At 51.1% G+C, this 12,721-nt stretch overlaps 1 protein-coding gene and 1 long non-coding RNA gene across 6 annotated transcripts in view; one reads left to right on the top strand and one right to left on the bottom strand.

Annotated features, from left to right (window-relative positions):
* Positions 1 to 9,500, bottom strand: part of Aldh1l1 (aldehyde dehydrogenase 1 family member L1) — a 46,603-nt gene extending 37,103 nt beyond the window's left edge. Inside the window, exons 1-4 of one of the 4 annotated variants that reach the window (XM_055617519.1) lie at positions 9,424 to 9,500; positions 4,034 to 4,184; positions 1,821 to 2,055; positions 1,034 to 1,199 (exon numbers count right to left, since the gene is read on the bottom strand). In XM_055617519.1, coding sequence (XP_055473494.1) covers positions 1,034 to 1,199; positions 1,821 to 2,055; positions 4,034 to 4,160 — 528 coding nt within the window. In that variant the 5' untranslated portion in view covers positions 4,161 to 4,184; positions 9,424 to 9,500. Of the gene's footprint in view, positions 1 to 1,033; positions 1,200 to 1,820; positions 2,056 to 4,033; positions 4,185 to 8,856; positions 9,012 to 9,218; positions 9,292 to 9,423 lie in introns of those variants that run through there. The other 3 variants (XM_055617520.1, XM_055617517.1, XM_055617516.1) reach the window with 3 other exon arrangements.
* LOC129684374 (uncharacterized) lies at positions 9,451 to 12,462 on the top strand. Of its 2 annotated transcripts, XR_008721315.1 has the most exons (4): positions 9,451 to 9,530; positions 10,056 to 10,138; positions 10,887 to 11,059; positions 11,464 to 12,462. It is a non-coding gene; the product is annotated as an uncharacterized LOC129684374 (long non-coding RNA). The 2 variants fall into 2 exon arrangements; XR_008721314.1 differs by lacking the exons at positions 10,056 to 10,138; positions 10,887 to 11,059; positions 11,464 to 12,462 and adding an exon at positions 9,678 to 9,887 and having other exon boundaries at positions 9,459 to 9,530.
* Positions 12,463 to 12,721: the final 259 nt, after the last annotated feature.

The raw sequence follows: 12,721 nt of genomic DNA, 5'->3' as shown, positions 1-12,721 counted from the left end.
AACCAAACCAAACCAAACCAAACCAAACCAAACCAAACCAAACCAAACCAAACCAAAACAACTACAAAAACCATGCAGGTGTGCCTCTTCAAACAGAGAGATGCATAATAACTGGTTCTCTGCGCAGAAGTCTCAGCAAGGACATGGTTAATAGCCTGGTGACATTTGTGCTATGCTATCTGTGTGGCTGAAACCACACCACATCCTCCTGGAGACCCTTATCATGAACTTGTTTTACCTCAATCTACAGAACCTATCTTTATGGAAGATGTTACATGCTAAGAGTTTCGATGTAGTCACGTCTTAAGCTTTAGTGTGCACTCAGTGTTAATTGTCACGAGGAATTTTTTTTTTCCCACTAAATTGTGCTGTTCTTAAATATGCCTAAAATAATCTCGAAGTTTGAACCAACACCAGCTACTGAGTCATGGTGAACCGAATTTCCTTCTTGCCTCCCCGGATTGACACTCTGCTAGCTACGGTCTTTGAAGAACCCCCCACAAATCAGAGTATTCCATTGCCATGCCCGGTGACCAAGTCAGCAAATCACAGGACCCCAAGCTGTCCAGTGTCTTCCCTGTGTATCTTGGAGAAATGTCACCCCAAGGAATAGGGAATAAGCGTAGATTTAGGAGTCAATGATCTTTCATCTCATACAGAGCACCTGACCTGAGGATAAAATGAACTAAACAGAAAAGGAGCCAAATTAAAGTGTGAGAACCCAGTGACCCAAGGTGGCTTTTGGGTTCAAGCACACCTGGCCCATCCTGCCCCTGTACTTGTCTAGTCAATGACCCCAATCAAAGATGCCTTTTTGGGGTAACACCCTTTTGAGCTGGGCTCTGCCCACAGTTCCTTCATGTTCGTTATCCCATGTCTTTGAGATCCTGAAGAGTGAGCACCCCCTTTCAGGGGGTCCTGAAATTGGACTGGCCAGAGGGGATTAGGGAGGGCAGCGGAAGCAAGAGTGGAGAGCCTGTGTCAGGGCAGATGTGTGATGGGAGGGGCAGGTGTGGCCAGTCCTCAGCCTTACCATCCCTTTGATGCCCTCCGGAAAGAGGAAACGGTTGTAGAGGGTGCTCACGGTGTCGTCTGGAAGCACCTCACACTCCCTCTGGAGCAGAAGGTCCCCAGTGTCCAGACCATCATCAGCCCAGAAGATGGTGAAGCCCCCTCTCTTATCTCCGTGAATGAGGGTCCTGGAGGATAGGAGGGAAATGTGTCACAGACCCTGGGAGCTGCCCCTTGGCCTCTGCCACTCACCAGAGGGCCACCTCCTCCCCTAGGAGGGCCGACATCTGATCCTATAGAAGGGAAGAAAGGAAACAGTGTTTATGTTCACCAACCATGCCAGCTACATGCTTGACGTATTCTGCTTCCAGCAGCAGCCCCCATGACAGGTGGGATGAGAACACAGAAGCCTGGCTCTCCGCAGCCTCTGAGACACCCTAGAACAGCCCCCTGCACACGTGCAGCACCAACGGAGCTCCTGATCTCACTGCTGCAAAACATGTTCTTTTTTTTGTTTTTCGAGGCAGGTTTTCTCTGTGTAGCTCTGGCCGTCCTGGAACTCCCTCTGTAGACCAGACTGACCTCAAACTCAGAGATCCTCATGCCTCTGCCTCCTGAGTGCAGGGATTCAAGGTGTGCGCCACCGCCAGGGGCAAGCATGCTGTCTTTACACTCCTGACTGTGCTTTTCAGGGAGACGCATGGCAGTACAGGACAGGCACCTGTGCAATGCGCTTGACTGCCCCAGAGAGACGTTTCAGGCTGAAGGAGGATGACACACCAGCAGATTGGGGGTGAACCTCATCTTACCAGTTGATGGCCGAAGCCCCTCGGTGCCTGGGTAGCAGAGATGGGTGGTAGATGATGGAGCCGTGCCGGGGGCCGTTGATGACCTCCATGGGTATGAACTGGCTGCAGAAGGGCAGCACGTTGAGCTCTGCACCTAGAGCCTGGTATTTGGCCACCACCTCAGGCAGAGCCTGCCCTCGAGCCCGCCACCGAGGGAACTTGAAGACGGGCACACCATCCTTCTCAGCCTCCAGGCCTGTGGAGAGAACAAGTGAGAGACTGCCGTCTCTGTGCCATCCACTCACTGGGAGCTTACCCTGTGGCCACTGGTCTGCTCCTGGTGCCCTTTCCTGTTCCCACTGCCCAGCAAAGCTCTGCTAGGATGTGGGTAGGGCACTGCTGGACAAGCATGAGTGATGGGCAGGAACTTTCCTGCCTGGATGCTGCCATCTGCTGAGCACTGAGGTCTCCAAGTGCCCTTCTTGTCCAGATTCCACAGGTCCCCAATAGCCACTCTCATCACTGGCCTTTCCAGAGGCCTAGCTATGTCCAACACTACATCTTCCTCCTCTCCCTCACTCTCTCTCCTTTTCCTCTCCCTTTCTTCTCTTTCCCTCCCTTTCCACCCTAGATCTCTCCCTTGTCCCACCTTGTCAGAGGTGGAAAGGCTGGAGGGAGGAGGACAAGAAGGGTGGGGAAAGGGTTTGGTCCTTCCTGTGGGGGGCCTGTCCCTTGGCACCCAAGGATGTCTCATCCCAGCTACAGCAGTTCCTTCCCAGAGCTGCTGAGTCCTCGCTCCCAGCCTGCAGACTTGGCCCCAATGTACACGCTCTACTCCTCACACCTGCAGCCTGGAGGCCCAGCCCTAGCCTGTAGGGCCTCTCCTGCCTCCTTACAGGCCCAATTTCTTACATAGCCCCATAGCCTCTTACCCTCAGCCTGGTTGTAGCAGCTGCCTTTGGAAGGCACAACCCTGACCCTGCAGGGCTCTCTGTCCTTCAGTACTTATGAATATCCTTAGCAATTCTCTTGAGAGAACTCCTGTTGTAATGTCTTCCTTTGGCTGGCCTGACCCTTCTATCTTTCCTCATCTTGACCACCATGTCTGAGGTGAGGGCTAGTCTACGTAAGTCAAAGTCATCAGGTTTGAAATCAGCAGGAGGCACACTTCAGGTAAGTCTATGAGGGTGTTTCCAAGGTGCTAACTGAAAAGAGGAGGAGAGTCACCAGAATGTGGATGACACCATCCCATGTCCCAGGGTAAATAAAAAAGAAAAAAAAAAAAAAAGACAATTTCTGCTCCAAGTGCCAGCTGAACACCAGGACAAATCTGTTTTGTAATGTGACAAGCTGGATGAGAGTAGGTCAAACTATACATCCAGAGCAGCCTCCTTGTGGCCAGTGAGACACTCCTGTAGGCCATCCACAGTCAAGGCCAAGCAGTGGTCCCAACCAGGCCTGGGCTGGCACTTGGAGCAGAATTGTCTGGTCACCGCTAGTGTCTGTTTGCAGAGCTCAGGCTGTGGGGTCATGTATATCATGCTGTGGTCAGTTGCAGGCTGTGGCCTGGCAGGCACCAGCAGTGGTAGTGCAGAGTCCAGCGGTCACTTCAGAGTCCAGGACACTGTCCTAGATTTGGCTGGTCCCACAAAGCAGCCTTCCTACTCTCAGTCTCCTGTGTGCTCTACAGTCTTCCTCCATCAGGCCTGATAAGGGTCTGTTTATCATACGGAGGCCCCAGCATCCTGGGCGCTGAGCTCCTGCTCCCCAAGTGTCTCCTCCCCAAGGAGGTAGCAGCACCTGGAAGATGCTAAAAGGGAAACCTCTCAGCTCCACACACTCTGCTGTTTCAGGAACCCTAGGAGTGAGCTGAGTACTCAGAGCTAACAGAGCCCCAGAGACGGTGAGCTGACAATCCCAGGTGACCATTGTCAGGAGCCCTTCAGAGATTAGGTGCTTGGGTCAGAGAAGTTAAGAGAGGTGCACGGGACAAGCTGGGCTTCTCCATGGCCCTTGGTCAGGACACTGATCCCACCCCACAGTCACTTTATTCCAGGGCAGTCCAGCAGCCACTTGGCATCAGCATGGATTCAGGGTGGAAGGTGTGTGAGTGCCCTCTGGCAAGGGCTGCACCATGAGCCCCCAGACTTTACCCACTGCCCACTGTAGCACCTCTGTTCCCAGAGGTGGAGTTTCCCCCCATGCCCCTCCCTATCCCTGAACTGCTCACTCACCCAGGGGATCTGCTTTCCCATCCTTGTCTGGGATGGTGAATACACCCACCACCTCATGGCCCTCCTTCCTCAGCTGGCAGTAAACCTCCTGGCCAAACAGGCTCTGCCCGATTACTGCAATCTTCATGTCAACAAAAGGTTTGGAAGGCACCTGTTGAAGGAGCAGTAGAAGGGTTAGAAAGGGCTCTTTGGAATCAGGGGGAAACAGCCCAGGTTCCAGCAGGTGCTTTCCCTGCCTTGGTCATCTTTGGGGTTCCATGAACAGGAGGCTGTTTTGGGAAGATGGCCACTTTGCAAGGTGGCCAGGGGACATGGGTAATCCTGACATCTGTGAATGTGAAGACTCTGGCGACAGCTGGTGGCTCAGTCACTGTAGTTTTAGTGGGTCCCTTCATTAATCCCTGCAAATTGTCACAAACCTGCTGCAAGTCCTCAGAGCTATTTTAGAACATAGCCTGGAACTGACCAGTTCTGTGACCTGGGTCACTGTCCGTTAAACCTCTGTTACCTCGATGTTAATGAGAAAGCTACCACACTTCTCTTGAGGCTGTGCCAGGCTTATTACACCAGGCCCAGAAGCCACAAGAGGGACAAAAACAAGCTTCGCTTAACATCAGGCTCACAGCACAGAGGGACTGGGGGGTTGGGGCGGTACCAAAGGGAAAGGCTGAGGAGAGGGCGGAGGGAACGAAGCAGAACTCAGTGAGTGTGATGGCTCCTAAGTTCACTACCTTCCCGTAAATCCTGGGTTCTCACTGGTATCCTTCCTTAAATTGTCCATTTACCACATATGCCTGGTTTAAGGGAAAAAAAACCTGTAAGCTTCACCAGCTCAGAAGTGCAGAAACCTCAGTGTGAAGCAGCCTCATGAATTTCACACATTTGCTTCACACATGTGCTTTCCACAGCATGCTGCTGCAAGGAACACCCCGAAACGCCTGTTGGTCACCAAACACCCAGAGCTCTCACAGCACAGAGCAGGGACGCCTGTCTGCTTGGCCCAACTTCACATACGAGCCTTTCAGACCCAAACCCATGTCTGCTTCCCTCCCCATCTCACTAGCCTGTGGGAGTGTGAACGTTCAGGGGTGAGTGTGTGAAAATGTCACAGGAGGCCATGCTGGCTCAAACGTTGCACAACCTTCACAAAAATCAAGTCCAAATGGATCATAGACCTGAGGTTAAAAGCCTCTCAGAGATAATAAGAGAAACATGGACAGCCTTGAATTCATCAACATTCATCAACAGCTTTCAAAGCACAGCGCCAGAGAGCTCATGAAAAGAAGAATTAAGTCTTACCTCATTCAGTTAAATAATTCTACTTCTAAAAGACTTCATCAAGAAAATAAAATAAGAATCCATAAACTTGGAAACCTGAGAAAGAACAGCAGACCCTCAAAACTCAAACAGAAGGAAAACAATTCAAACAGAAGCTAATGAAGATCTAAGCCATCAAACTGCAGAGCCTGTGGAGGCCAGAAGGTGGCACCACATTTCCCTGGGGCTAGAGACATAAGAGGTTGTGAGCTGCCTGGCTTGGGTGCTGGGAACAGAATTAAGGTCCTCTGCAAGAGCAGCAAGTGCTCTCCAGTTCCCAAAAGTTTTCCTGTTCTAATGCAAAGATCACTTTAACTACGGGTTCCAGAACCCACTCTGTGCCAGCTACTTTTATAGCAACTTGACACAAGTTAGAGTACTGAAGAGGAGGGAACCTCAACTGAGAAAATGCCTCCAAACAATCAGGCTGTAGGCAAACCTAAGTGGCATTTTCTTAATTAGTGATGGATGCAGAAGGGCCCGGCTCATTGTGGGTGGGGCCACCTCTGGGCTGGTGGTCCTGGGTTCTATAAGAAAGCAGGCTGAGCAGGCCATGTGGAGCAAGCCAGTAAGCGGCACCCCTGTATGACCTCTGCACCAGCTCCTGCCTCTGGGTTCCTGCCCTCTTTGGGTTCTTAACTTCCTTTGATGAAGAACAGTAAAGATGAAGCATATGCCAAGTAAACCCTTTCCTCCTGGAGTTGCTGTTGGTCATGGTGCTTCATCACAAGGATAAAAACCCTATCTAGAGTTTGGTATTTCTTCAAATGGACAGAAAACTAATGTCCATGTAAAGCCCCACATGCAAACGTTGACAGCAGCATTACTTACAGCTGACCAAACCTGGAAACAACTACGACACCATTAGAGTGAACAGAAAAAAAAAAAATCCTGTGTGATGGGGTTCAGATATAACCAAGAACAGAGAGAACATGTGCTAGGAAGTTGTGAAAAGATGCTCAAGACACCTAAATGCAAACCGCTGAGTGAAAGAAGCTAATCTGCAAAGGAGCCATCCACTCTGATCACAACTGCACAGCACTCTGAAAAGTCAAACCAGGGTACCAGAGATAGTAACAAAAAAGATGAGTGGTTGCCAGGGCTGAGGAGAGGATGGTGGGGTGGAGAACATTCCTGGGATCAAAGACTGCAAGGGTGTATACACGTCCTTACACACCTCAAACCTGAAGAACACACAAACACCATACAACAGCCTCTGCTGATTTGCTGGCATCGGCTCCCACAGCATGGTAAATGTTTAACAAGGGAAGGCATGGGCAGAGTGAACATATGGGGACCCAGCTCTGCCCTCAGTTTTTCCATAAACCTAAAACAAATTCTGAACGTTGATTATTAATTAAAGGGAACAAAATATAGCTCTCCAGCCTACATTTTGCTCAAAAAAGGTAAGGTGGCAGCTCAGCTGGTAGACTGCCAGCCGAGTGTGCATAAAGCTTCATGCCTGGAGTCACAGAAGCCAAGTGTACCGGAGAAGGCTGGTAGCACAGCTCTTGGGAGGTGGAAGCAGGAAGACGGGAGTTCAAGGTCATCCTCAGCTACTAGAGAATTTGGGGCCAACCTGGGCTACATGAGACCCTGTCTCAAAAATGGAAGAGGAAGAGAAGAAGGAAAAGGAGGAGTTGAAGAGAGGGGAGAAGGGGGGGTGAAAGACTGTGTTAAGGGCTGTACAGGTCTGGCTCTAAGAGTGGAAATGCAAACTGAACATGATGAATGTCACAGATAAAGCAATTTACTAAAAGGAAAAACTTAGAGCCAACAGACAAAGGCATGTTCAAATCACAGTCAATGGGAAAAACAAAGAGTCGAACATGGCATATATATCCGCCCGTAAAACTGACAGGTGGTGAAAATAATACGAATACGCTGTGCCGGCGAGGCTATGGGAAAACAGTAAGTGTGTGCAAATTCTCTGCAGGTAACATGGAAAAATAGCTTGGTCCTGAGTTGGTTATTTCCCTTATAACCATGGGAGGGCCACAGGACAGCAGGTGGGTTTCACGCTGCGGTGTATTGTAGTTTGTAGGCCATGCTATTAGGATGTAGCAAACTGTTGCTGGCTGGGAATATGTGAGCCAAAATGTTCCAGCAGATAACAGCTCCCTGCAGTTTCCCAAAGCAGTAATGTGTGTCAGTGTGTGGGGGTGTCTGTGGTTTGGTGTGTGTGTCCCCTTTCAAGGGAGTTTCAGCGCACAGTCCAGGCTGCCCTTGCATTTCCCATCCTTTCACCTCAGCCTCTTGAGTGCTGAGATTTCAGATCTGGACTGCTACCACACCTGCCTCCTTCCCCCGTGAACATCTACTGTTCAGAAAGACTAAAGGAGTAAAATACAAGCAAACAAAAGCAAAACCAAACTCCACTTCTGGCTGCAGAGGGCCAGTCAGGGGAGCTGCGGATCAGCCATCACCACAGTCCAGGGACGAGAAGGTAGGAAGAGGAAGGAAAATGAAGCCAGGACCCTCACTTAAGGCTTGCCTTTGGCCACACAGATACCAGGGGAGGGGCCAGAGGGCCTACTGAGCCCCAAGGATAGGGAGTGCAGCCTCCCAGACGGGTCTTCTTGTGAAGGGATACCCCCAGGGGCTAGTGTGGCCTTGGAACTTCAGGGTCTAGGGACTCTGGAGAGCTCCTGCCCTGCAGTGCCCTCTTCCAGGCCTGGGTCAGGTCAGCAGAGCAGTAGTAGGAGTCCTCTGTTCTATAGCTGTCGGTGTCTCAGGCTGGGGGCAGACCTGGTGGCAGTCATGAACCGCCCACGTCATGAACCATCCCACGGCCAGGCATTCTGCTAGGATACACAGGACCCCTTTCCACAACTGTGCAAGGCTGGCCTTCTCATGTGATAGCCTCTTTGCCTGCACTCCAGGCAGGGGATGGATATGTCCCTCAGAGCGTCGAGATCAGTCAGACGATTCCATGATCCTGGGTGTGGCAAACAGGGCAAAGTAGAGTAACTTATCTCTCAAGCCCGAGGACTTCAGCTCCTAAGTGAACTGTCACCTCCGCTGGATCTCAAGCACCTCTGTTAAATTTGACCCTGCTCTCTCCTGGGCATGGAGAACTTATCAAGACAGAGGACAGTGCCAACACTCAGCAGCAGCTTCCTCGGATCAGAATTCGCCAGAAACCTCAGGAGAGGTGCACTGTTAGCCACCGTACCTCTCTATTTTACAGACCAGAAGCCAAGAGTCAGCTGCTCTTAAGAAACTTCCCAGGGTATGAGCCTGGCATGGTGATGCATGCCTTTAATTCCAGCACTTTTGAGAGAATCGACAGACGGATCTCTGAGTTCAAGGCCAGCCTGATCTACAGAGCTAGGTCCAGGACAGCCAGGGCTACTCACGGACCCCCTTCCCCAGCTCCCAAAAAAAGAAGGGCAGGAGCTATGTTTTTTCAGGGCAGGAGCTATGGTTCCAAGGTTCAGCGCCTCCCTGCAGCAGAGCGGCTCTGGGTGCCTTGCTCAGAAACAAGAAAAACAAAAGAAACTTACCCAAGGTCAAAGTGGGGGAGTAAGGAGAACAGGATTACCAGCCCAGAGCCCTGGGCTTGCAACTCAGAAGTACCTGCTAGCTGCGAAGGTCTGTCCGCACCAGGGCAAGTGAGCTCCTACACCCCTTCACAAGCTCTTGTCTTGTGCGGGGGCGGGTTGGGGTCAGAGCTCCTCCTCCACACAAAGCGGAGGGGCGGACACGAGGAGCACGCTCAGCCCGAATCCTTCCAATCGCAGGAGGCCCTCAGGCCAGGCCCCCAGATACGACCAATCGGGGGATCCTCTCCTAGTCCTGTGAATGGGGTGAGGGCTCTGGAAAGTGGACTAGCAGAACCCAGTACAGGCCGTCCATTCACAAGTACCTTGCTCCCCAGAGGGCCCCAGCTTTCCTTTCTGCAAAACGGGCCGCCGTCGTCTACAAAGCACCTTGAAGCCACAGGCCAGTCCTCAAAAAGCTGAGTATCTCTCGCTGGGTTGGAGACCTACCTGTACCCCATTCCAGCTTCAGGCCCAGGATCCCTGGAGCCCAGCTGGCCACCCACCGTCCAGAGCCAGCTGCTGACTCACCTGACTGGACGGCACAATGGGACGGCAGTGAGCTTCTCAGACTGAAGATGGCAGAAATCCAACAGCGAAGAGGAGAGGAGGCGGGATCCGCCTTCTAGTCTTGCACAGTTAAGACCTAACCTGCTGGAGGCGGGACCCATGGGAGGGGAGTCGGAGGGTTAGCCCCGCTATGTGGCCTGGTCCCTGCATTCATGGTGACACAGGACACCTATAAAGCACTCCTAGCACGTTAAAAAAGGCTTTGCATTACCTAGGTCATTTCCTGCACCCAAGAGTGATAAGCAAGAACTTCTGTGCTGTGGACTGAGGCAAATAAGATCACCCACCGGCTATGGACCTGGGGCTGTGTTCTGGTGGGCCTGAGCTTCCAAACTCATGCCCTTCCCACTTCTTCACAGACTCTGGTTTTCTTTCCTCCTTCTTCTTCTTTTTAAAATTTTTAAAATATAATTTATTTAATTTTATTTCATGTGCATTAGGGTGAAGGTGTCAAACCCCTTGGAATTAGCAATCCAGACAGTTGTAAGCTCCCATATGGGTACTGGGAATTGAACCCAGGTCTTTTAGAAGAACAGACAGTACTCTTAACCACTGAGCCATCTCTCCAGCCCTGACTCTGGTTTTCTTCTCAGATGTTCCCCTCTCTGCTGGCCCTTCCACCTTGTCTGGGTGCCACAGACCCTCCCCAGGCAGGGTCATGGTCCTTCCGGTAGAGGTAAGTCAGAAGAGAATACAGGCTCCAGTAACCTGTCCATCACTTTCAGACCAAAGCTCTGTCCTGCAGGCTCCCTTCCGGAGCACCCCCCGCCCCGTCCCCATCCCCACCAGCCCTACCACAAAAAACCACTTCTGGAGGCCCTTTCCTACCCCTTCAGTCTGCCGGGCTGGCTCTAACCACAACCTTTGCATGGACTCTGCCCTCCGGTTGTGATAGCAGGCACCTGTCTCTACCAGCCTACCAACGTCAGGTTCTAGGCGCTCAGCCCAAACACGCTGTATCCCTCCACACAACCTAAGAGCCTTCTAGGTTCCTCCATGCCCTGCCACCCCCAGTTATTGCCCACAGAGAAACTAAACATATCCATGGCACCCCCTGCCCCCTCCCCTACCGTGTAAGCTCTCTGTGGGCAGGAAATGCAAGAGTGGTCTTTACTGTTTCATTCCCAAGGCACAGAGAAGTTGCTCAACAAATGTTTGTTGACTGATTCAGTGCATGTATTTTTCCTTTGTGCCAGCACAGGCAGGATTATGGTGGTTCCTAGCTGAGGCCTTTTGGCCTTGTTCTCCAGGCCTCTACTGTCCTATGCATACACCAACCTTCAGGAATTGTGAACTTCTGCATGCTATTTACTATCCCCAGGAGTTAGGATGTTCCCAGTAACACACATCTTCAGGGAAGCTGTCCGTAACTGCCGCCCCTGGGGAGGGCTCTCTAATTTTCCTTTATGACCTTCCAATTGCAGTTTGATCAATCTTAGGCCACCCACAGGAGTGTGAGATGATCCTGGCCTCAAAATTTTCCAACACTGAGCGGTGTGTGAGCTGGCAGAAGGGGTAAAAATCGAAGGTTATGTGATTAAAATTCAGGGTCTTGGCGTGCTTCTTGCTCTGGTGCTGAAATGGAGTTGGCAGAAGGGTAGGTGATGGAATCTCCCCCAAAGAACAGCCTGGAGGCTGACTGTCCCAAGGAGGCATCAGAAAATCTGAGGGGATCCATTCTATAATGAGGGGACATAAGCAAAATTCCCTGTAGTAATAGGGAGACCTCTATGTTTTTCTCATTTACAAAAAAGAAAAGAAAATGCCCAACAAAAGGAAGGAAGGGCTGTCAGTGCTCATGGTTTGAGGGCGTGGTCCATGGTGGTGAAGGCATGGTGGCAGAGAGTGAGGCAGCTCTGGTCACCTTACATCTGAGATCAGGAAGTAGAGACTGATGAATTCTGTGTTCAGCTCCCTCTCTCTTTTTTATGCAATACTGAACCTCAGCCCACACACTTAAGGTGGGTTTTCATTAACTTGAATCTATACATTCCTTCGCAGTTGTGCCCAGAGATTTGTTTCCATGGAGACCTGACATCCCATAAAGACAATCGAGATCAGCTGCTACAATGAGGTTCAGACAAGACATACCAAGACATACCTTCTCTCACGTTGGAGAGAAGGGACAGGGAGGATGCGCAGGGTTAGCAAGAGCACTGAATGAAGACGGCACTGACTCACCAAATTCAACTGGCAGAAAGCATGAGGCCGTATCATCTCATACTCCTGTGGGTGGCCTAAGATTGCTCAAACTGCAATTGGAAGGTCAAGAAAAACAATTAGAGGCCCCTCCCCAAGGGCTGCAGTAGGGACAGCTTCCCTGAAGATGTGTGTTAATGGGAGCATCCTAACTCCTGGGGATGGTAAAGAGCATGCAGAAGTCCATGATTCCTGAAGGTTGTAGTGCAGACCTAGGCTACTTTTCCTGAAGGACAACTGAGAGAGGAGCTCAAAAGGCAGAAGAGTACAGGACTCACCATCACCTTCACCTTTTACTTTGAACAGCAAAGTGCTTGCCCTAGGCTTGTCCCCATGCTGGGATACCTGGCCCCAGGGGCCACACTTGAAGGACTGCAACGAGATGCCAGGCTGCATCTGAGCCCTGAGTAGATGCAGGTTTTGGGTATGAATGGATTTGGCTCTTGCTCTTGCCTTTGAGGTCCTCTCTGTCATTTCTTCTGGAGGGCAGTCCTGGACTGCAACTGCGAACTGCAGTTGATGGGTTTTAGAGGAAGTGAGGAGGGGTGAATATTTGTTTTCTGAGTGAATGTTTCCCATGCTGGCTTTGACTTGGGCAACTTCCTGCTTCTGCCTCCCAAGTGTGGGATTATGGTTCCCTTCATAGTGCCCAGATCCATGAGTTGGTTCTGCATGTGGGGGAAATGTGAATGACTGTGGCTGGCACACAGGCCATGGCAGTTTTACAAACTCCTTCCTTAGGGCCTGTGGAGTCTCATTTCTTCCCGTATGGGCTGGATATACGGACTTGTTTTAAACAAATGAAAACTGGCGGAATCATATTGTGTGGATTCTGGATCCATGCCTTCACAGGCAGACAGAGAAACAGGTTTGAGATCAGAGAGTGGAAGAGCCAGCCTGCGTCCCATCCCTATGTGGTACTCATGGAATGGCCACCCCACGGCACCGTGCCAGCAGTGCCCAGCAGTTGCATGAGCGTGGCATGTGTGCCCCAGCACAAACCACACTCTAGTGTCATAGTTCCCGTGGTTTTGTTTTGTTTTCATCTTTCTATGGGAGC

The sequence above is a fragment of the Psammomys obesus genome, unplaced genomic scaffold, assembly GCF_907164565.1.
Source record: "Psammomys obesus unplaced genomic scaffold, mPsaObe1.curated_primary_1811, whole genome shotgun sequence".
NCBI classification, from domain to species: domain Eukaryota; kingdom Metazoa; phylum Chordata; class Mammalia; order Rodentia; family Muridae; genus Psammomys; species Psammomys obesus.
This window is presented reverse-complemented; position numbering and strand designations above follow the sequence as displayed.